Consider the following 25,472-nt stretch of genomic DNA (forward strand, 5'->3'; position numbering starts at 1 on the left):
TCTTGATCTAGGTCCAACCTCTGTACTTGACAGTTTCATTCATTTCTGACATTATTTTCATAAGCAGACTGAAGCTAGAGATATTCTTTTGTAAATGCCTATGCATCTGATGAGGGAGTCCTGATTACTTGCAAGAAATACCATATACTCTGTCCTATATAAAAGTTACAGTAATCAAGAGCATCCACCAGGATGGCTTCATCTTCTCAATTCCATGAAAGGGACATTAAATTTTGGAAGAGAAAAAAAAATAAAAAGGTACTCTGGAAATAAATAAATAAATAAACCATTAACCAATTAAAATAATTTAACTGAAATTAAAAATATTTCTACTTCCTGAGTAAGTTCTGAAAGGATTTAATAAATAAAATACTACAATATAATGGAAGTAGTTTTGAGGTCTGATAATTCTTATAAATTGATCAGTGCTATTATCTGCACTTCACTAAGTGCATTAACATGTTGGATAAAATACTTATAATCACATCACTTAACTTACTGGACTTAGAAAATGTTGAGATGCATCTCACAACAAATCCAATATTCTAACAAAATATATTACAGTATACCTGCTATAGTGTACAGTAAAGTTCTGCACTCTTTTGGCTACTATTTGAGCACGTTAGTGAACAGTGTCCCTGGCTTATGGATTTGTGCTTTACATTGGTTGTCCACAGGAAGTTCTTAAAAAGCCATTTTATGCAAGGATGATGTCCCTAAAGACATGCACAGGTTCCGCTGAGATACATGGCCCCTCATTCTCCATGGAGTGGCTTTAATGAGACTCATGCCAAACCTGAGCTCAAACTTTGATAGAAACAAAGGGTTTTTATTTCCTGGGACTGTGAAAAATCATTCAGTCACATTTGGAGCCTTTCTACAAAAGGTGCCACTATGAGTTTCTCTGCATCCCAGATAACACTGTTGAAGCCTAATAATCTGCAGTTCATGTCATGGTTTTATGATTTTTGGTCATCAGTATTCCACACCATAACATCATGTAATGCACGGGGGGTGGGGTTTGATATCTGCCGAATGTTCGTCCATCGGAGAAGAACTACATTTCCCCAGGAGGCTTTGCGGTCAGCAAGGGGATATAACTCCATGCAAGGTCACCTGAGCTCTCTTCTTTGCCTGCGCTTCGCTGTCTGCGCTTCGCTATCTGCGCTTCGCCGCCTGCGCTTCGCCGCCTGCGCTTCGCCATCTGCACTTCGCCGTCTGTACTTCAGTCACTCAACTGGACTGCACTTCTCACCCCAGGATTGTGGTGAGGTCTATACAATTCAAACAGACTCTCTCTCTCTCTCTCTCTTTGTAGTTTACTAATACTATATTTAGTAAAATCATTTGTTCCACCTCAGATCAGTGCAGTTGTTTTTTCAAGTATTTTGGGGTCCCCTGCTTCCCCTTTTCCAGAGGCGCGGATCCGCAGATCCCTCCGCCCTGCTGGTCACGGAACTGGGCCGGACCAGCCCATAAACCGTTGACATTTTTGGTGGAGAATGCGGGCAGCAGTTGCTTTCTAGCTGTTTAGACTCTCTGCTCTCGGAGAGTTCCATTGGTAAAGCTTATCTGTTTCACTGGTACTCTCTAAAAAACGTGACCTTGAAAACTCCAGGCGGACTGCCAGTATTGTAGGATATTTGTAAACTCGGAGCTTTACTATCTCGCCTCTGAAAAAAAAAAAAAAAAAAAAAAAATGCTTTCTGTAGTGAAACTTACTTTTAAAGGGCTGCACGCTGCTGCCTCTTCTTTCCTAATGCTCAAAACATACTGGGCATTAATTAAGCTTGCCACCTTGCTCTATGGAGCAATCGGCATATACAATCAAATGAAAACATGGGTGGAAATATGGACCTGGCACGTTCGTACAATGTGGCTTACAATTCCGGAGACAGCTGCCAATTTTACAGGACTGGGATTTTTTAAGGTTTCCAGTCTTACCTTTCAGCCTGTAATGCAGTTTTTGAATGAACACCTAGTCGCATTACTAATCTCCCTGAATGTATTGCTCATCATTTCGCTCAGTATTAGTATTTATTATATTTTGAGGATATCCTCCCCAAAACCAGAGAATACTGAGTGGCAGGGAGTGTGGAGAGGTCTGGGAAAGACTTTAGACAGATGGAAATCTTCAGTCTCATGGAACTTTACTCCAGAACACCTGAAAGACCCTGAGATTCTAAACAGCTATTTAAGGCAGGAATGTTGCGGTTTGGGCAGTTCTGAGGAGGCACATATGATTTGGGGCCTGGCTAATGCTTATCGGGCCTTATTCAATACTATCCTGGAGAGAGAAAGAGCTTCTGAAATTGAAAGGGAGAGCCTCAGGGAAAAAGTTCAAAATGAGCGAGAGAGTCTCCTGCTCCAGAGGAAAAACCTCCGATCTGAGAGAGATGCCCTCCGAATTGAAAGAGACTCCCTGCAGTCCAAACTCGACAATCTTAAATCTCAACAACACACCCTCCAATCTGAGCTAGATACTGTCATAATCGAACGAAACAAGCTCCAAGCTGAACTGGAGGATGAGAGCATTGGAACCGACCAACTTGATCAACCACAAGAGGCACCACAATCGATGTCAGTTGCCCCTGTAAGAGGACGAAAAACAAAGCGAATCTCGACTCAGTTAGAAGAGAAGAAAGAGGAGGAAAGAGGTCCAGAGGAGTGGCTCCGAGGTCCAAGAGAAGCACCTCTGAGTCCAGGGGAGGGACCCTCAGTAAGACCACGGTCACCAACACCTACAAGGGCAAGAAGTCCTGGAAGAGCAAGAGGTGAGCAAGATATTGTTACTTTTGTGGATCGATCTCTGAAAATGAATGAAATTCGAAGTCTGAGAAAAGACTTCTCACGCCACCCAAATGAGCCTATTGCTACTTGGTTACTTCGATGCTGGGACAATGGGGCCAACAGTGTGTGGCTAGATAGTAGAGAAGCTCGCCAATTGGGTGGCATTGCTAGGGACTCCGCCATTGACAGAGGATTTAGTACATGCCAGAACCAGGCTTTCACCCTCTGGAAGAGGATGCTGTTAGCTGTAAGAGAAAGTTACCCCTTCAAAGACGATCTGATGCCCGAGAAGAAGAAATGGGCTGATATGGAGGAAGGCATCCGTTATTTGAGAGAATGTGCTGTGGTGGAAACACTACATAGCCCTGATTTCATTCCTGATGAGCCAAATCAAGAGCATGATCCTGAGAGGGCCAGGTGTACACCAAATATGTGGCGTACGTTCACGAAGACTGCACCAGAAAGGTACGCCAGTACATTTGCAGCTATGTATGGCAGAGGGGAAAGAAGACCCCTTATAAATGAGTTGGTTAATAAGCTTCAAGATTTTGAGTTACATTTAAGCCCTCTACGAGCTTGTGTTTCAGCCATTGAAAAAGTAGCTGAAAAGCTGGACAGAATGGAAAACAAACAAGAAGATATAATAGATAAACTATCAATTGTACCTGATGCCGATGAATACATGGTGGTCACAGATACATCTAATGAGGAACAGAATTCCCAAAACAGCCTACTTGAGGGGCTGATCAACTTGGTTTCCTCCCAGCCGGTGTCATCCAACATCTCAGCTATCAAAAGAAGACGTCCTCCTGCTCGAACAAGTGACAACAGTAAGACCACGTCACGTTTTGCCTTGTGGCATTACCTACGCGACCATGGAGAAGATATGAAGAAGTGGCATAAGCAACCCACTCCTGCACTTCAAGCACGGGTAAAAGAGCTACAAGACAAATCAGCCACCAAGGTGAACTTCTCCAGAAAGGTAATTGGTCCAGTTGCTGCAGACAACAGAGGTAACAAATAGAGGGGCCCTGCCCCCAGCCAGGGGGGGGAAAGGGATAATAGAGTTTATTGGACTGTGTGGATTAGATGGCCTGGTACATCAGAACCACAGAAATATAAGGCCCTAGTGGATACTGGTGCACAGTGCACTCTAATGCCCTCGAGTCACCAAGGGACAAAATCAATTTATATTCATGGGGTGACAGGAGGTTCCCAAGAACTGACTATGTTGGAGGCCGAAATCAGCCTCACTGGTGAAGACTGGCAAAAGCACCCTATTGTGACTGGCCCAGGGGCTCCATGTATACTTGGTATTGATTACCTCAAAAGGGGATATTTTAAGGATCCCAAAGGGTATCGATGGGCCTTTGGAATAGCTGCTGTAGACACAGAAGGTGCTAAGCAGTTATCTGCTTTGCCTGGCCTATCAGAAGATCCGTCTGTTGTGGGGTTGCTACGAGTAGAAGAGCAACAGGTACCGATAGCTACAAAAACGGTGCACAGACGGCAGTACCGCACCAACAGGGATTCCTTGCTCCCCATTCAGAAGTTAATTCATCAATTAGAGAACCAGGGAGTGATCAGCAAAACTCACTCGCCTTTTAACAGCCCCATATGGCCAGTGCGTAAAGCCAGTGGAGAATGGAGGCTGACGGTGGACTACCGTGGCCTGAATGAAGTCACACCCTCATGGAGTGCTGCTGTGCCAGATATGTTAGAACTCCAATACGAACTGGAGTCAAAAGCAGCTAAGTGGTATGCCACCATTGACATTGCTAATGCCTTTTTCTCCATTCCTTTGGCCAAAGAATGTAGGCCACAGTTTGCTTTCACATGGAGGGGCATTCAGTATACCTGGAACCGTTTGCCCCAGGGGTGGAAACACAGCCCGACCATTTGCCATGGGTTGATCCAAGCTGCACTGGAACAGGGAGGTGCTCCTGAGCACCTGCAGTACATTGATGACATCATTGTGTGGGGCAACACAGCAAAGGAAGTTTTTGAGAAAGGAGAGCAAATAATCCAGATCCTTCTCCGGGCTGGTTTTGCTATTAAGCGAAGCAAAGTGAAAGGACCTGCCCAGGAAATTCAGTTCCTAGGCATAAAGTGGCAAGATGGCCGTCGTCACATCCCGACAGATGTGATTGACAAAATCACTGCCATGTCTTCCCCCACTAGTAAGAAAGAGACACAATCGTTTCTGGGCGTAGTGGGTTTTTGGAGAATGCATGTTCCAAACTACAGCCTCATTGTAAGCCCACTTTATCAGGTGACACGGAAGAAGAATGATTTTGTGTGGGGTCCTGAGCAGCAGCAGGCTTTTGAGCAGATTAAACAGGAGATAGCCCGTGCTGTGGCCCTGGGGCCAGTACGGATAGAACAGGATGTGAAGAACATCCTCTACACTGCTGCTGGAGAGAAAGGCCCCACTTGGAGTTTGTGGCAAAGAGCATCAGGAGAGACCCGAGGCCGACCCTTGGGATTCTGGAGTCGAGCCTACAGGGGGTCGGAGGAGGGCTACACTCCAACTGAGAAGGAGATCTTAGCTGCATATGAGGGGGTTCGGGCTGCTTCCGAAGTAGTCGGTACTGAAACACAGCTCCTTCTGGCACCTCGACTGCCAGTGTTGAACTGGATGTTCAAGGGAAAGGTTCCTTCCACCCATCATGCTACTGATGCCACTTGGAGTAAGTGGATTGCACTGATTACACAACGAGCACGGATAGGGAACCTCAGCCGTCCAGGAATCCTAGAGGTCATCATGGACTGGCCTGAAGGTAAAAAGTTTGGAACACCACCAGCAGAGGAAGTATCACGTGCTAAAGAAGCCCCACCATACAATGAACTACCAGAGAATGAAAAGAAATATGCCCTATTCACAGATGGATCGTGTCGTATTGTGGGAAAGCATCGCAGATGGAAATCTGCTGTGTGGAGCCCCACACGACAAGTTGCAGAGGCCACTGAAGGGAAAGGAGAATCAAGCCAATTTGCAGAGGTAAAGGCTGTCCAACTGGCCTTAGATGTCGCTGAACGGGAGAGGTGGCCAATGCTCTATCTTTATACTGACTCATGGATGGTAGCAAATGCCTTATGGGGGTGGTTACAGCAGTGGGAGCAAAATAACTGGCAAAGAAAGGGCAAGCCTATTTGGGCTGCTGACCTATGGAAAGATATTGCTACCCGAACAAAAAATATGGTTATAAAGGTGCGTCATGTAGATGCTCATGTGCCCAAGAGTAGAGCTACAGAAGATCAGCGAAATAACCATCAGGTAGACCAAGCTGCCAGAATTGAGGTGGCTCAAATAGACCTGGACTGGCAGAACAAGGGTGAATTATTTCTAGCTCGGTGGGCCCATGAGACCTCAGGTCATCAAGGAAGAGACGCAACATACAAATGGGCCAGAGACCGAGGGGTGGACTTAACTATGGATGCCATTGTACAAATCATTCATGACTGTGATACATGCGCCACAATTAAACAAGCTAAGAGGATGAAACCTCTGTGGGAGGAAGGGCGATGGCAAAAGTACAAATATGGGGAGGCATGGCAGGTTGATTATATCACCTTGCCACGATCTCGCAATGGTAAGCATTATGTGCTCACCATGGTGGAGGCAACAACCGGGTGGCTTGAAACATATGCAGTACCCCATGCTACCGCCCGAAACACCATATTAGGTCTGGAGAGGCAAATCCTGTGGCGACATGGCACCCCAGAAAGGATTGAGTCAGATAATGGGACTCATTTTAAAAATTCACTTGTGGATACTTGGGCCAGAGAACATGGCATCGAGTGGATTTATCATATCCCCTATCATGCACCAGCCTCTGGTAAGATCGAACGCTACAACGGGTTGTTAAAAACCATGTTGAAAGCAATGGGTGGCGGAACATTTAAACACTGGGAGAAGCATTTGGCAGAAGCCACCTGGCTGGTTAACACCAGAGGATCAATCAGTCGAGATGGTCCTACCCAATCCAGCTCCCTACATATTGTAGAGGGAGATAAGGTCCCTGTAGTACATGTAAAGAACATGTTAGGAAAAGCAGTTTGGGTTTTTCCTCCTTCTGGGAAGGGCAAACCTCTTCGCGGAACTGTCTTTGCCCAGGGACCGGGGTCCACCTGGTGGGTGATGCAGAAAAACGGGGATGTTCAGTGTGTACCACAAGGGAATTTGATGTTGGGGGAGTGCAGTCTGTAATCCCATGTGTTAAGCATGATGTAGTGATGTAGAATAAGGGGTGGAATGTCATGGTTTTATGATTTTTGGTCATCAGTATTCCACACCATAACATCATGTAATGCACTGGGGGTGGGGTTTGATATCTGCCGAATGTTCGTCCGTCGGAGAAGAACTACATTTCCCCAGGAGGCTTTGCGGTCAGCAAGGGGATATAACTCCATGCAAGGTCACCTGAGCCTTCTTCTTCGCCTGCGCTTCGCTGTCTGCGCTTCGCTGTCTGCACTTCGCTATCTGCGCTTCGCCGCCTGCGCTTCGCCGCCTGCGCTTCGCCATCTGCACTTCGCCGTCTGTACTTCAGTCACTCAACTGGACTGCACTTCTCACCCCAGGATTGTGGTGAGGTCTATACAATTCAAACAGACTCTCTCTCTCTCTCTCTTTGTAGTTTACTAATACTATATTTAGTAAAATCATTTGTTCCACCTCAGATCAGTGCAGTTGTTTTTTCAAGTATTTTGGGGTCCCCTGCTTCCCCTTTTCCAGAGGCGCGGATCCGCAGATCCCTCCGCCCTGCTGGTCACGGAACTGGGCCGGACCAGCCCATAAACCGTTGACAATGCAAGGATGATGTCCCTAAAGACATGCACAGGTTCCGCTGAGATACATGGCCCCTCATTCTCCATGGAGTGGCTTTAATGAGACTCATGCCAAACCTGAGCTCAAACTTTGATAGAAACAAAGGGTTTTTATTTCCTGGGACTGTGAAAAATCATTCAGTCACATTTGGAGCCTTTCTACAAAAGGTGCCACTATGAGTTTCTCTGCATCCCAGATAACACTGTTGAAGCCTAATAATCTGCAGTTCTCTCAAACATTGATGTCCTGGCACATGTACGCTGTTTTATAAGAGCAGACAGTGCTAAAGGGAAATACAAAAAAAAAAAACCTTAAAATAAAAGGAGCAAAGAGGAAGGTGGGAGTAACTACAAAAATAAGTAACTTCTCATGAAAATTTATTAGGACTTTCTGTTACCATTCTTGAAAGAAAACAAATCTTGCTTTGCTGAAAATAGGTGTGGTCACTGTCCACAGGGTTTAATAACATTCAGCAAGTTACTGGTATAAATGTTTGCAGCAATCATTGAGTCTTGGGATACTTTTGTTTTTCTTGTTCAACCCCTTCTTAAACATTAACAAAGTCCATATATGCATACACTTGAATGGTCTCCAGTCTCAATTTGGAAAAGAACAACTGCCTCATTCTTTGGTTTGCAAAGTTTATGAATTTTGTTGCTCCTCCTATGACCAATCACAGCATTTTGGCAACGACCCAAGGAGAAGCTGACTTACGTAGGCCACTGAAGGGTATGCTGCAGGTCTGAGTATTATGCTTAGTATGTACGTGGAAGAGTTCTTCTAGAAGCATACAACCACAGCAGTACACAAGGGTTTATCTGCATGACACCTCTGCTACCTAAGGGTATTGTTTTGTAATTCGTTCCCTTGATTAATTGTCTAGTCAAAATATCCTACTTTAATTAACAGTGTTAAAGAAAGAGACTGGCATTTTGTTAGAATATCAGCACTTGAAACAAGTAGCTCCATTTCAGTTGCTTCTAAAAAGTGATGAAAATTCACTCATCATCCTATACTGAATAAATGCTAAAAGGTAGAGGAGAAACACTTTTTCCATCATAGAAAGTCCTTGAGAGAATACATTTTGACCAAAGTGAGAAAAAATAACTTTTTTCTAATCAGCAAAGTTTTACAATATACATATTTCTGCCATCCAAATCTTTAGTATAGCATTACAGCTTGTAATTTGCATAAAAATCACACATTTCTAAAAGAAAAAAAACTTGATGTAGGAGTATTTCCAACTATTAGTGAAGCATACACATATGCTTGCTTTTTTCTGTAATGAGTAATACTAGTTCTTTGAAATGTTGTATTCTTTGAACAGAATTCTTTGGAGCTTTGTGGGCAATTAACTAGGTAACAGAATTGAAGGAATGACTTGTAGCTGACTAAATGGGTTACCCTATTCTGAACATGTGTAGGCTCGTAAAAGCATCCAAGAGAGAGCTACTGCTAAGTTACACCACTACAAGTTGATTAACCAAATATCTGCTTACTTTGACTCACAGCACAGTATTGTCCCCCACTTTTCAACATAAGAAAGAAAGGAAATATAATTAAACAGAAGTTTGATTTGAATTTTTCAATCACACATTTTTGTCTTATAATCTTTGAAGTACATTGTCATCATTTTACATTTGACTCACTCAGCTCTTCTGCATCATGAAGATGAGCAAAGCTTAAGTGCCTTGTACAACAGTCAGTGACAAGTGCAAAATACTGTTTCTCATAGAGGCCACGGATACTTCTACACTGTAAGGGGGAAAATAGGAAATAAAAATTATTTCTTTTCAGAGATTAAAAAAAAAAAAGAAAGAAAGAAAAAAAAAAACCAAAACAATCACAATTCATCAGCTTTAACAGTTTCCTAGATCTTGGTAGAATCGCCCAGAAATACAGTATAATTATCATGCACATGAAGATTTTTTAACTATTTTCAGAACAGAAATTTGACATACAGTCAAAGAAAGGAAGGAAAGCTGATTCGTGGGGGACAATGGCCGTTATGATTTCTTTTCTGACAGACATTACTATTTAGCCTAAATCGAAGCATGTTTTGAAAACAAATAGCTTCCATTTTATTTGTTCTTTTTTTTTTTTTTGTCTTTTTAGTATCAGAATATACTGTTGCAAAGACATAAGATTAAATACTACCTTTCTATTTCACAGCCAGCTTTTTTTAATAAAATTATAATGAAATCTGAACAAAACATCATTCACTTGGACATTAACACAGAAAAAAAAACTGCACGAAAAAGCTTAATGCAGTATTTTGCATCAATTCATGGTGAGATTACCAGTAGCCAGGATTTCTCAAAAAGAGAAATCCCAAGCTGTGTTTAGGGCTAAAAACTTGAAAGACTTCCATCCAGTTACACAGACTTTCTATGTGACTAAGTCTGTTGCTTCAGGTATAGCAGTATGATAACACAAATTTAACTTAGCACATTTTGAAAGTTGCTAACTTTGATGTTCAAACTACTAGCCTTACGTGTTCAGTAACAGATAATAAGATCCTATGCGATGGAAAATGATGCGTTTAAACTATTGCAAAGAATAAATGCATTTATGAGGGCCATGCAGGCACCGCAGATAAAGGTCCACATCTCCCTGCATTCTGTTATTGTCAGTACTTATTTAAAATATAATAGTAGTTATTACCAAAACAGACATTATCAGTCTTGCATATAGAATTTCAAAGTTAATAGCAGAGCTCTCAAAAGAAATATTCCAGGAACTTAAAATCAACAGGCAAAAATATGGTAGTGAAAGGAAGGAAGGGGGTGGAGGAAGACTCCTCTACTTTATAAAGCAACGAACAGAAAGAATCAAACGTCATTACTGGACAAGACTAAAAAATGTGAACACTGGTGCTGCCTGCCATGGCTTGTGCAGTATGACACAACATTCTTCAGGGGAGGAAAGGGAGGGCAAGAATACCGAGCAGAGTGATGGGGAAATTTGAAGATGATATGAAATTATTTGAAATAATAAAGAACAGAGAGAGGAGACAGATTAGTTTCAAAGCTTGATAAACAACTATATCACTGAAAAATTATTGAGTATTGACAAATGCAAGGGAGTATAAACTGGCAGGAATACCTGGTATTGTTCATACACATCACTGAGCTCTAAATCAGCTGTAGCCATTTGTTAATAAACCTTGAGCATCAGAACACATAGCTTTTGGAAATAATTTGCTTGATACCCAGCAGCCTACAGAAAAAGCTTACAATTTGTCAGGATACATAAAAAATGGGGCTGAGAATGAGATTTCAATGACACTACATAAATCAAAAGCAAGTCTTCACTTGGAGTGTTCAGCCATGGCTACAAAGCTTAACACAAATACAAACAAAATAAGAAATCCAGAAACTGACAGTAAAAACTATTATACTGCAATTATTTCATATGTTACAACTTAGAGTTAAGTAGAAAGGTATGTTACTAAGGAGGTTAATTGGATTCTCCTACCTATCACTCCTGATATCAAATCAAGAAGACAAGTAAAGTTAAAAAGAGGAATTTATGGATTTAAATGATTATAAATTGCCACATTTTGGGGAATCTATGTACCAGCTACTAAACACCCTGGTTTACAGAACACTATTTGGATAGGTAATTCTGCCAGTGACTGAGAAGTCTCATCCACATAATTGAGGCCACCACTGGAGACAAGATACTGAACTGCAGCGTCAGACTCAGCACAACAGTTCCAGTGTTCCATTGTTTAAACCGCAGGCATAGATCTTGAAAGTGCTGAGGCAAAGAAAATCTTGCCAATACTCAATCACAGGCATTTCTCACAAATGACAGTTAAGAGAGACTCTTCTCTTTTAAAATGTAGAAAGCAAACCTGCAAAAATGCGAAATGTTTAAAACTACTAGAAAACAATGGAACTCGGGGCAGAGGACAAACAGAAAATACAGTTTTCTAAGCAAACTCAATTGGCAGAACTTTTCTTTACCAATTTGATTTCTTAACATCAATAAGACTACTGACTGAAAACCAGTGAAGCACAAGCCATGCTTACAGTTCAAATACTGTGAGCCCTCTGATGTGCTGACAAAAGAGAACACATAATACAGTCCAAGTTTGTTTCTCCATGCTTTTTCCTTTCACCTATGCTCAGATGGTGCCTTATATCAAGGTGCTCCTTACCAAAATTTTTATATGCTGGGAAAGCAGATCATTAAACATTATCTTGGCAAAGTTTGCTCACACAGTCTTTCATCAAGAACATGCCAGTGCCTACACATTTCAACTCTGATTCAAGTTGGACTCAATGCAATTATTCGCACCACCTCTGTGGAAGTGACAATAGCATAAATTTGTAACATATACAGGACAAAGTAGATCTTAGTTCCTTACAAAGAACAACAAATCTCACTCAATGCAGAATCTGTGAAGCATCTGGAACAGAATTGCCTTTACAGGTTAAGCATAACCACCATGAAAATAAACAGTAAAGTATTTCTCACAGTTCTCTTCCGTCTTACACCACATGAAAATCACAGTGTATATATAAAAAAAACCACGCTTATTCAGACTGCAAATCACACTGCGTGTTGTTCACGCTTCACCTTGTAGCATCTCCTTTACAATTGCTTCCACTTAAAACAATAATGTTTGCTGGGATTAATGTTGTTAAAATCTACTTCCTGTTAATGGGATTGTGTGAAATTTGGTCATAAAAAACTAGAACAGCTACATTTTAGATCACAAGTTTCCTAAACTTGCTTTCACTGAAGCTTTTTTATTATGTGTGAATTATTTTCTCTGGGACTCTTTCTAGCAAAAGAGAGTTGCAGAATATAAGAGAAGCTACAGATGCTGCAGTAATATGCACTAATAAAGGAAGAGTAACACTTGAGAAATTAAACTTCATTTATCGTAAAGATATGTATTTATACATATATGTATATATATTTGTCCTACCTCTTATTTCAGAAGTTTTAGAACAGGTCACATGTCCAGAAAGTGCCCTTTTAATAATCACAGAGATCTGATCTCAGGTATAATGCATACTAACGTTTAAGCAGAAATTTCTTTATTTGGCCCAACACATTGTAGTGAACTTTCTTTTATAGAGATTTTTCCTACTGATTTAAACACCAAAGAAATATCCCTTAGTGGTTCTTAGTGCTTATGCATATCAGACACTAGAAAGCACACCTTACATCTTATTTGAAATTGTTTCTCCTTTAAACTACTGACTGGTTTATGGTCACTGAAATCTGTAATTCCCAACCACTGCTGCAAAGACCAACACATTTGAAAAACCTATGCAAATTCATATTCACTTTGATCACCACAAATTGCATTTCAACGAAGCATGCTTTTAATCTAGTTAGGTTGCTTTCTTAAAATTAGCACTGACAAACGTATATTTTTATTTGCATTTATACATTTACAAATCTTGAACTAAGTAATATGATTAAGTTAAATGGTTTTACAAATAAATCATTGTACTGAAAGTGCTTCCGAGATACAAGCTGGCTTCCTGGATATTTTTAATGTTCTTTGAATTTATGCTTACATTCAATGCAAATATCTAATGTTTAAATGGAGTATGGTTTTCAAGTGAAGTAAAAAGAGAAAAAAGAAGTCAGACAAACCCAGGCCTTCCCTAGTCCTTACAGCAGTAAAGTTCAATATAATGTACACATAAATGTGCAGAGTTCCTCCATATTATAATGAGTTTTTTAACATTTAATTTGTGGAGTTTTCTAAACTCACAGTGAATTCCACAGTAGGCATCACTGTGAAAACATAGTGTCCTTGCTCTGAAGAGCTTATTTGTCTCTGCTCTCCAAGGGCTGACTGCTATAAGAAAAATGAAATCAGCTTCAGACACAGATGAGATTGAATATCACAGCTATTTGGCAACTGTGTCACATAAAAGGAGGTAATGAACTGAGTCTTGACCTCAGTTCACACACCAGTTGGCTTGAGACAATAAACATCAGTGGACAAGAAAGCAGGAAGCATGAGGTCTTCCTACTCCAAGCCTTGTTGGCACACCCAGAGGTGATCTTCCTACGCATGGAATCCTTTGCTAAACCCCATGAGGTACAGGGAGGTATGTAATGACTTCTTTCAGTTTCAAACACAGTACACAAGTCTCCACTTCTTGCACAGGACTGCTTTCCAGAATCAAATTGCAAATTGTCTCCTGTGGAACAGAAATTACTTGTACTAATAGGAGAAGAAGAGCATACAACATTACCTCCTGTAGGACAGAGACAGTATCTATCTCCAGCTCCAGAATAAAATCTCCTTGGGACCCCCTCTGCCAGCTCACATAACAACTTCATTCACTTCTGAAGTGTTAAAGCATAATGGTGCTTTTGAACACGTGACCACATTGCTTAGATAACCTCTGAGCAATTTACAGTCTGTAAATTACCTTCAGAGCATCGCCAGCTTTCTTTGCAATGGTTTCCAGAATTTTTAATATACTTTTTGTCCCAGTTGCTTAAAAAAAATATTTGTTTGAGGGATATTATTTCTTGAATTTGACACAAGTATAAGGAATCTGAATGAAATACAACTCTTACCAAGATTATGAGAGCATTTGTGCCGTGCCAGTTAAGGTTTGGCTAACATCTTCAACACAGTACACTGGATAACACATACTCTTCAGGGCAAAAAAGTTAAAAAAAACTCAGATCTACAGAAGCTTTCTGCATTTTTTTCCCCACTGCAGCTAGTGAACTTTCTACATGTTTAAAAAGTACCTCAACTCACTCACTGAAGTATGAAGTCCTCAAGAGCTATTAAAAATAAAGAAGCCCCTCTTCTAACAACCACAGGAGGGTCAAAGCGTAACAGAAAAGTGCCAGTATGCTTATATGTTTACTGCTCTGAAGTACTGCCTTAAAGTTATTTAGATAGACAAACAGACAGATATAAAATTGAACCTGAAGAATACCATATTGATTAAGATCTCTGAGAGAAACCAAATTGGTCCTTCATTGCAAACCCCCTTATCAGGTACTAATTAGTACAAACATTAAAAAATACTGGAATTATTTTCCAGCTACTACAATATTAATACACCTACCATCAGATTTAATAATTTTTCAAACATTACTTTGAAGATCCTGTACCCAATTATGTAGTGCTATTATTAATTACAACTTGCAGCTTGAAATAAAATGTTATCAATAGAGTTCAGCTGCATAAACATAAAAGGAAAACTTTAAATTGAATTAAAGTGTTTCCTCTTTGTAAGACCATATTGGAATGCTATTAGGTGGGAAAATTAGCTAAGCGTGAATTCAGCATTTGAAGCAGAAATACCTCTGGGAAAAAAGGTTACATTTTATGTATTGTACTTCTTCAGTCTTTGTGCTGCAAGATTTCCCCTCTTAAATACCATTCGGGTGTAGGGGAAAAGAGGGAGGGCAGAAAAATGAGTCTATTCATCAGCTTACCTAATAAGATATAAAAAGCTTTAGCTTGATACCAGAAGCATAAAAAAGATTACTGCTACATACTTGAATTGAATTAATCTAAATAACAATCAATCTTGCTTATTTCTAATTTATCAATGAATCATCTAAGTGGAGAGGAAAGGTTATACAATTCAGAGGTTTATTTTCTTGTACATCCCTCCCTCCTCACTTGCCGCTAAACTTTCAATTTATCCACTGAAACCTTAGAAGTAAAAAAGATATTAAATGTTTGAAGTAATCACAATTTTTTTGTAGAGATATACTGAGCAACTGTAGACACACACAAAACAACAGAGACAAGGTGACCTAAGAACCTCACTGAAGACAAGCATTTTCACAGACAGCTCTTCATGTAAATAAAACACAGCTAGATATGCTGAAATCTGGAACAATTTCAATAAAGCTCCTGTCACATTCATTTAGTAAATGCATTTCTTTAAATTAAGTATATAGTTATCAGTGTGATTATAATGGTAAAATATTACCAGGGACCATAAACTGTTGTCCCCCTCAGAAAAATGCTATTAACTGCAATATATCAGGAAAAAAGGTAGGTAAAACTACAAAATTATGTTTCTAAAAAGCAAGCAAGCAAGAGTGTATTTTGATATGAAGTACACAGTTTCCTTCTGAGGCAAAGCTGCAACAAAGCTGCCATTTTTCCTCAGATGTGGTCCAAAATTCTCTTTGCTACAGTTTGTACATCTCTGGCAAGAGGTGCAATACAGACAAGATAAAACAGGCAAGCAATGCTAAAGTTCGTAATCTATTCTTAACGAGCAGCTACAGTTCCCTTGCTTCATCATCTTTACCTACTCTTCCAATAAGATTTTGTAAGTGTTCCACCACAACTGAACAGCAGCACTTGTGTCAGTTTTTTATTGACCACTCATAGGGATAAAATCTCTCATGTAGTATTTCATATACTGTTCAAGGATTTCTTCCATTTTTCAGTACAACCACTGCACTAGCCAAGTAAGCAATCTGATCTCAAACAGATTTTTCTGAATAAAAGAGGGCCATGAGTTTATCTCTGATGCTAGGTTCATAACAGCAGGAAGAATGAACTATTAAAAGAATGTATGATTAGAAACTTCTCAACATCTATTTTGTCAAACATCATTAACAGCAAAGTAAATAGAACAGTACTCAGCTTGATAGTTTAATTGAGGACTTGGTAAGACATCCTTGCTTCTATTCCTTCCTCTTTTCAGTGAGCCAGTTTCTCTCCACTTGGTGCTTAGCTCTAAAGCATTACCATATCAATCCACTCCTTTAGTCAACATACCAAAATGATTTGATTATGATCCCAAAATGATTATAGTAATATAATTGATCAACGTTGTAATGGGAGTAAAAAATACTATAATCATTGTCTTCAAACAATAATGCAGGGAAGAGCAAGTTGGCATAAGTATCATTCTCTATCCTCCTTGCAATTTTTGCTATGTAAATTACTTAATTTCCAGCTATCCTTTGTCCCAGACAGGATTTTTGTCATTAAAATGAGGGCAGATTTTGATATGTAATATATTCTGAGACATGTCACAGTGGTACCACTTTGACCTTTTTTGTACTCCACATTTCATTTGGGAACCTGTTCCATTTTGATTCTGCTACTGATCAAGAAATAGTTGAACAGAAAACCCATCAAACTATAAGTTAGATGTAAAGACTCAAGATCATGACAAACAAGTGCTTGAAATAAGTATGTGAAATTATTTTCTATTCTGGAAATATTTTTACCTATTATTTCTACTTAACAGCCTGGAGAGAAAAAAAAATGGAAAAAGAAAAGAAAAAAAGAATATGCACGTTTGCACATCTATAATTTCAAAACTGCTATCTCTCACATCCTCACAGGCACTGAACTTTTTTCACAAGTGAATTACTTTCACACACCTTCCTCAAATTTATTGATTTATTGATTTGCTCATTTTTATATTTATTTCTCTTCCAGTTGTTGGTTACTTACCTTCAGAAGGATGTAAAGAATTCATAAAGCTGTTCTACGCACTTGTATGCCAACAGCACAAGGAGAGCAATGTCCTTATTAGTTTCTTAACAAACATTTTATTAACTTGGAGCTGGTATGTTTTCCCATTTTCTGTCCAGTTGTGTATCACATGATGATTTTTATAAACCTACCTACTTACACTGTATAATCTCAGGCCTTGTAATTAGATGCTACTTGAACTTTCCATTTTAAAAGTGTTTCCAGCCCTGTGGTTTAGGTGAAAAGTCAGAGGACAGTGAACAATAGAATTAGGCTGAAAGAAACATTAAAAAATCATCCAATCCACCTCCCAGCCTCAAGGAAAAGCTAAGTACACTTATATAATCCTTGGGCAGGTGTTTGTCTAATGCATTCTCCTAGATTCTCAGTGATGGAGGCTCCAAAACAACCCCAAGCCATCTGGTCTAATGCTTTAATATCTTAACCATTAAAAGGGGCTTTCTTCAAATCTAAACTGAACTAAATCTAAACTGATCTCTAATGCTGGAGATTAGTTCCATTATTTCTTCAGACACACTGGCTTTGGTTGAATGAGTGTTCCTCTACCTTTTCGTAAAAGCCATTTGTCTGTTTGAAAACATTATTTTCCATCATCTACCTAATCAGCTCTTCTTCAGACTAACAAACCATGTCACTCAGCTGTTCTGTAGTGACCACATTTTCAAGATCTAGGCCTTGTTCTCACTTGTGGATTCTCTCACCCATTGTGAAGTGAGGGTTAAAACCTGTATCGTGTCAAAATGAAGTTTCATAATTGCCAGGCAAATTAGGTGATTACTCAAATTATTTTAAAGATGATACTCTTGTCTGCGTGTCTCAGTATGAAAGGAGAAATATAGGCAGGCTATAATTTCCTATCACACTTAGATCATTTTTGAGATAGCATTGTCTAAGCAGTCTTTTGCCTTTCCTCATTGTACAGACACTTGTTGCTGAAGCACAGTGACTTGCATTTGTCTTTTAAATCTATGCTATTTTTAAAGACCACAGTTTCATACTCTCACTCTCTCTTCTAACACATTCCTAGTCTTTCCCAGCTTGAAGTTATCTCCAGATTTTGCAAGTACATCCTTCATTCCAAGTCCATCTGAACAAAACATGAAAATATAGGCTAGTATCTGATCCAGTAAAAACCCAAGCCAAATACCACTCAATGCATTCTTCCTTTAAAACAGAAGCCACTAATAATTACTCTCTGAGCAGTTTTCTAAGTAGGTCTGCATTCAGTGTATAATATTTTCACCTGATCACTGTTCCCAAATTTACTTGGGAGAATGCTGTATGCAACAGTTTAAAAACACTACTAAATTAAAAAACATGACCCTAAGTATTTCTTCTACAGCTAAAAAGCTATTACATAGCTATATATATTCTATATATCAGATTTTTTCAGCCAATGAACTACTCTGTGTATTTCTGGAAGAACCAGCCTAGTCACTGCAGTATTTGACACAACAGATGAACCTTGTCTTTCTGATGTGAAGTGTGGACAAATTCCCCATGCCTTTGCTAACCCCCAAGTCAAACCACTGCAGTGTAGTTTAGCTCACCTATGAAGATACCTAGGATCTAACAGTACTGATTTGAAAGTAGAAGCAGAATATTTATTGGTTAACAGATCCAGTATGTTACACACATGACTTCCCTAAGTGGCATGAATTGCTGCATTTTCGGCTTACTGCCAAGTTGCAATCAATCAGCAAATTTTATGGTTCAAGTGTAAGTACCTGAAATGCACATAAAGCTTTCCATATGATTGAGATGTTATCCATATGATTGAGATGGAATGTTTTCTCACCCAAACTGACTAGAAGGAGACAGACTTCATAAGTATACGCCCTGAAAATCAAACTCAGTAAATTAACCCAGGCTATGAAGGACAAGAAGGCTGCTTCCAAATTACTGTGTTTTTTTAAAAAGGATACTATTTTGCCATTCAACATTTTAGCTAGTGGAAGACCAATTTATCCTTCTATCAAACCATCTGCTACTTGTCATCTTTATTCCTTGGTGTCCAGAACCTACTGCTCCAGAGAAATAATCAATTTTACAGGCCAGAAATAACTACAGTAGTGAGGAAAAAAAAAAAAAAAAAAAAAAAGATCAAAAGAATTTAAAAATAATTCTCATAATAATGCCTGTATTTACACAGCACATTTCATCCTGAAGGAAAAACAATGAGAGCACATGTTTGTACTTCACAGACTTCTTATTCCTCCAATTCACCAAAAATAAAAACTTGAGATGTATCCATGATGGGACAAGGAAAATGAGGTCTCATTGGAATATGATTTTCCTAAGCTAACTCAATTGTACTTCCTCTAATCTGGCTCTAATACATTCGGTAGTTGCTTTCTGCCTCAGTTAATAGTTTGTTAGTATAAATTAACCTCGTGACTATAGCGAGACCTATCATACTTGCCAACTCTATCAAGAAGCTTCTATTTTCCAAAAGAGGTACGAGGCACTCATTTTTGCCTCCCTCAAGCTGTTCTTAAATTAGTACTAGAACTGTTATCTTGGCAGATTGACAAATAGCAAAATCATCTGTAACCCCCTTCACTTGAGTCCGCAGCGCACACCTACAGTGTTCTGATCATCCTGCACAGAACCAAGCAGAGCTCAGTGATGATCTGCCAGCTGTAAATCCAAAACCCGACAAGCATACACTTACCGATTTCCCTGGAGATCTGGGTGAATGCCTCTACGCCGCTCTCTCCGTAGTTTCCTTCGGAAGCCAGTGTTGACACATAGTTCCACCCAAGGGCTGTCACGATGTCAACCATGGCCTGCGCTTGGTAGGAGTCAGGTGGGACCACTCGAGAGAAGAAGTCATACCTGGTGTTATCACTCAGTTCTGGAGCTGTAGATGCATAGCTGATTTGAGGTATCTGGAAATAAAACGACAAGTAATGCATGACTATATAGTATATTTTCCCTCTATGTACGTATGTGTTCAAAAGGCTTAGAAGAGATTATGCACATGCACTTTGCAGAACTGAATATCTTGTTTTAATTAAATCAACTGATCAGAAAGCAGCTCAGATTTTGTAAAACGTCAGTCAAGTCTTAAATAACACTCTTAGTAAGAAATAATGCATTCTGCTTTGCTCTAGATGTCACGATTGTTGACGTGTAAGCGTAACAACTTCTTTTGTGATCCTGGCCATGACAGGAAGAGATTTTTTTAAAGGAGGGATGCCTAGTAGTGCTACAGAAGGTAAGAAGGTCACATTATTAATGTCTGATTGTTACAAATACACACTTCAACTCAATGAGTAAAATGTAGATTATTTCCTTATTCTTGTTTTGTCTACACACATACCTATATGCATGTTTTTCCATTTTCTTTCTGGATACCAAATATCAAAAGCTATCTGATAAAAAATACACAACCATATATATGTATATAGTCTCAATACAATATAAATTCAGAGAAGGAAAAAGGCTCCAATGAAGGTTTGTAGTCCTTCATTTCAGGAGTCTTTCTGGAAACAAACGAACAAAAAAAATAGGCAATATACCCAGTAAATAATTGAAATACACTTTAAAAATAAATTAGCACTCTTATCTTCTTTATAACCTGTGTTAATAATAGGTGCTTAATGTACATCCTACAAAATATAAAATAGCCTTCAATGAAGCAATAACAAGAGTTCCTAATCTGATATAAATTCTAAACTGATTGTTTTGAGAACCACATTTAAAGTTCTTGATAACAAGTCACTGTTTCATTAGATGCTATGGGAGATTATTTCAGTGGAACACTTGCATCCTACACAGTGTTTATTTATTTATTTTTAAATGTATGCTATTAACATTCTGGTCACTAACCCTGCTTTTATAGGCAGCACAGATTCCTACAACCTGAAAAAAAGCAGTTTATAGCCTAAGGGGTGGCAAAATCTTTTCTCAGTCAGAAAAAAAAACAATTCTTACATATCTTGGCTATACATTTATTTAAGAAATTTTCTACTCATGGAGAAGCCTTAGAATAAACAATCTGAACTACTGGAATAATAACAATCAGAGAGAACAGAAAAAAGGGAGGATCAGAGATAAAGCAAGTTAAAGGTTATATCTCACACAAATCAGTATTCCTAACATAACAAAGACCCACCATGAAAAAACAAGATAAAATCTCCTTACAAAAGTTGTCTTGTATAAATTCCCTTTCTTTCAGAAAATATTTGAAACATCTTTATCTCTTTACAGAGAACAGATTATGTTCTCCAACAACACAATTATGCGCATTTAGAGCACATATCATTCCCTTTCAAAATCTGCTCTACTACTGTCTAAAATCGTCAGCTTTTTCTAGGTAGAAAAGAAGTAAAGGCAACTTTTGTGTGTCATTTTGCACCTCAGTGTGTCATTTCACAAAAACTATGGGGTTGTTGCTTTGAGGAAAGTTATTTCATTGATAACAACTATAAAATCAACACCAGCGAGAGATATTATCAGCATCACCAGACAGATATTTTGTTGTTGAAAAAACATAAAGGCCAGACCACAGCATTAATATATCCATTAACATTCTCAGTTCTTCTTTCTCTTCAGGCATGAGATGAATAACAAATCCTAGATATGGGTAGGAGAGCTGTAGGTACAACTTCGCAATGAGATTCTTCAGATCAATAGAGATATTTTATTTTCAGTGAGTCTCGCTGATTTGAGGCCATGGAAAAGCCAGAGAAGAGAAGCAATTTTCCTACTTTTCAGTTCCCTGTAGCTCAGCTTCTTCCCTAGAGTTATTTCTAATAACAGTGGAAGAGAAGGGAAGTAAATAACGGTCCAAACCAAACACCCCTGAAATCACTGGATGCACCTTAAGCCACCACAGCTTTATAGCTCCTGCCAAAATATCGCCAGCATGAAATAAAAGGAGGGGAAACACTGCCTAAACAGAAAGCCACGCCTAAATTTCAAGAAAAAAGGCTTATGCAATGGAATATTCAGGCTATTTAATTTTATCGTACAGTAATACAGTTGCTTGAAGACACTCCAAACAACATTCAGACATTGTTTGGCACAAGGAAAAAGGACTAGGATTTAGTGGTTCAATAACCCATGAACAAAAAATATATACATTAGAATGTAACAACCCTAGTCATGGTCTTTATGTTTAACAAACCATTTTACATGTCCCCAAGTACATTTTACAAGACAGAGCATAATGCTGCCTAAGCAAAGGAACTGTTAAGCTCTATCAATTCAGTAATGTGTGTTTTAAAAACTCCCTAAATACATTCTGCATTTATACTTCAGGTTCTACTGGACCCTTGAGATGTAAATTTGCTTTTTGAAAGAGACCTGTGTAAGGTCTCTTGCTCCTATATTTCCCATTCTAAATTTATCAGTCTAAATTTTCAAAATTAAATACAATTAACTCAACATTTGCATTGTATTTATATGTTATGTAGCACTGTCAATAAAACTTCAGTTCTTTGGGGGACAAAAGGAAAAAAGCAAAGGATTGTATAACTACATTTGAATGAGTTGTCACACGACAGCTGTCACATCCTCTGGGAAGGGCTGGAAGCATTTATGTATGAATGTTCACTGATGATTTTTTTCCTATTCTTCCTAACCTATGGTTAGGCCACTCCCCTTCTATTAACCCATGATCTGATAAACTCTCTACTTCCAGTGAGTGACGTTCTTGAACTCTTTGAAACTGGTACACAGAGAAATTCATAAAAGCCTTATTTTTATTTTTAAGCTGATCTATTAAAAACTCTAATGTTATTTGAAGATAAACATTTATAGCTTGGCACTTTAACTACAATGTCTGGATTTGAAATAATATCCAGTTTTTTAGTAAGGACTGGTCATAATCTTAGTGCATCCTGGGCTGCAGCTGAAACTACCAGCAATTCATTTTGTCTATTATCCACAGTCACAGACATCAGAAAATGATTCCATATGTTTGGGAAAAAAAAAATAAAAGAAGAAAAAAAGAAGGGGACAAAAAAAACACAAATAAAACAACAGCTTATAAATGAGTAGAAAGGCTAAGCCTGCAACACAGATTCAAGCCAAAATTGTCAGTCAAGCATACTCTGTTCTTTTCCTAGATCTTTTTGGGCACATCTCCAAGTTGATTTAAAATCAGTCTCTAAAGATCTCCTCTTCCAAGAGGATCAAAGAAGACAGAGCAGTTACGTCAGAACTAGCTGTCCAAAAGCTGTAATTGCGGCAGCACTTCAAAGAGGGAATATCTGCATGACATATCTACCAACCATTACTACAGAACAGACTGCTGCTTCCTGATGGAGCAGGTGTGAGCAATTTCAGAAGAGCCGAAAGCAGCTAACATTGTATGTCATTTATTTCACTCAATTGGTGAACCACTTCCAGTCTCCAATATACTGGGGAAAAAAAGAAAAAAAAGAAAAGAAAAAAAAAAAGGAAGAAAAAAAGAAAAACCCAACCCCCAACTACTATTCTTCAGCAATTATGACTCCGGATGTGTTCGGTGGGTCCAGTGCAGGGATCCAAACCACACAGGTAACGCACTAAGAGCAGCAAAGAAAACTGAGATCAATTTGCCCTTCCAGTAAAGAATCTTGAACACAGCATGCACTCTCAGCCAATATGCCTTCTCTTCTATGACATTCTGTCCAAATTAAGGACAAAAGGTCAGTGGAATCTTCCTTACTGAGCTCTCAAATCCATTTGCTTGCTGCATTTGTCAATGTATAGTATCAACTGGTCACTTCGAGTGCCATCTTCCTGTACGCAGCCTTTCAGCTGGAAGCATGATTTGGGAGCAGAGTAGTAGACAGCAAAATGAGCAAAACTCACACAAAAAAAAAGACCCAAGAAAGAAATCACCAGTAATTTTGAACATAACTGATAATGAGTTACACTCACAGAAGTAACCATGCAATACAGTCATGCAGCTTAATGGGCTTAAACAACTCACATCTTCAGTTTAACTAGCCACTTGGTCCTATCACTACTAACTTTAGCATATCAGTAATCTTTTTTTATTTCCCTTTTCCTTCTCTCACCAGTGAGCAGCTTTTTTTGTTTTGGTTTGGTTTTTTTTTTGTGAACTATTAGCATAAATTAGAAGATGTGAAGAAGATCACATAAAATGAGAAGATTAGTATAAAAACAGTAATAATCTTAACAAACAAAGTAACAAAGCCAGTAAGCTTAAGGTTCATTACTGGTCAGCATTAACTGGCATTTTACCACCAACTAATAAATCTTGCAAAGAAGTAAGTATGCTTGAAATAAAATTTGACTTTGGAAACACGTTTTTATCTTAGTGATTTTTTGAATTTTAAGTACCTATCATTAATCATTAACAGCTCTGTCTTTTCAAGATTTTTATTCCCTCTTATGTACAGCAAGAGAGAGTTCCCTGTGAGTAAAAAAAATAAAAAAAAAAAATAAAAAATCACAGCAGTGAAATGAATCCTCAGGGCTTAGATATTGAACAGTTACTGAATGAGAGCTGAGGTCACTGTCTTTCAGCTATTAGACACATTTGTAAATTGCCATTAGCTGGAGCATCATCCTAGCCTGCTTGCACTTCAGAAAATGTGTGTCAGCCAGCAGTGCAGTGCTGCTAAACTCAATGAGGTTAGACATACAAGATTTAAAAGAGTTTGATGAGGTTTAATAATATCTTGAACTATACCAAAAAAGATATAAACTGCTCCATTTTGTTACCAACTGTAGGAGATGAAATGCACCCTGAAACTGCCCATTTCCCTCCACTGACACTAAAGGGAGCCTGGGAGATAAACTTAACTGTTACGTACGCAATTTAGCACATTCCTGTAAACAGCTACAGGTCTTCTGCTGAATCTCACTATCCCATTAATTTTAGCAACACGGGATGATTAGCACAGCTATCAATTTCCTTCTGATACGCCTTCATCTGTCCATCTACAGCAAATACTGAATAGGTTACCCATGCAGTACTAGAGACCTTATTTCATTCGCTTTCAGAATAAACCAAAACTAGAGAACATCCTGGAAATATATAACATGTTAAGACTCACTCATGCCTTTGGAGATGTGAAATGACCCTTTCAGGGCTCAGAGCAGGTTGATGCCTTGCCAGCTCCACTGACTACAAACCCCCTACAGCTCACACTGAAAAGAAGGTTCAGCACATGAAGTTTTCATTACTGATTGTCTTTTTTCACCAACCACAAAAACAGAAATTAGGTATTTGCAACCTCTTTCTGAGATTACCTTTGGAGGGCAAATCCACTGGCAACTAAGGTACTCTGCATAAAGTGAATTACCCTTAAAAAAGTAGCTTCTTATAGCTAAAACACATATTTGTATAGCATCAGTTATGGGATGACAAAATATTAACCTTACACGGCATTTCATTCTACCTCCACC

The 25,472-nt window shown here is 38.8% G+C and overlaps 1 protein-coding gene across 2 annotated transcripts in view; it reads right to left on the minus strand.

Moving 5' to 3' along the window:
* The window catches only part of GRM8 (glutamate metabotropic receptor 8), a 332,666-nt gene that overhangs the window by 245,848 nt on the left and 61,346 nt on the right, over positions 1–25,472 (minus strand). For both annotated transcript variants that reach the window (XM_052667763.1, XM_052667764.1), the window contains exon 3: positions 19,774–19,990. In XM_052667763.1, the coding sequence (XP_052523723.1) occupies positions 19,774–19,990 (217 nt within the window). The remainder of the gene's footprint in view (positions 1–19,773; positions 19,991–25,472) is intronic.

Source organism: Tympanuchus pallidicinctus, unplaced genomic scaffold, assembly GCF_026119805.1.
Source record: "Tympanuchus pallidicinctus isolate F22 unplaced genomic scaffold, pur_lepc_1.0 scaffold8, whole genome shotgun sequence".
NCBI classification, from domain to species: domain Eukaryota; kingdom Metazoa; phylum Chordata; class Aves; order Galliformes; family Phasianidae; genus Tympanuchus; species Tympanuchus pallidicinctus.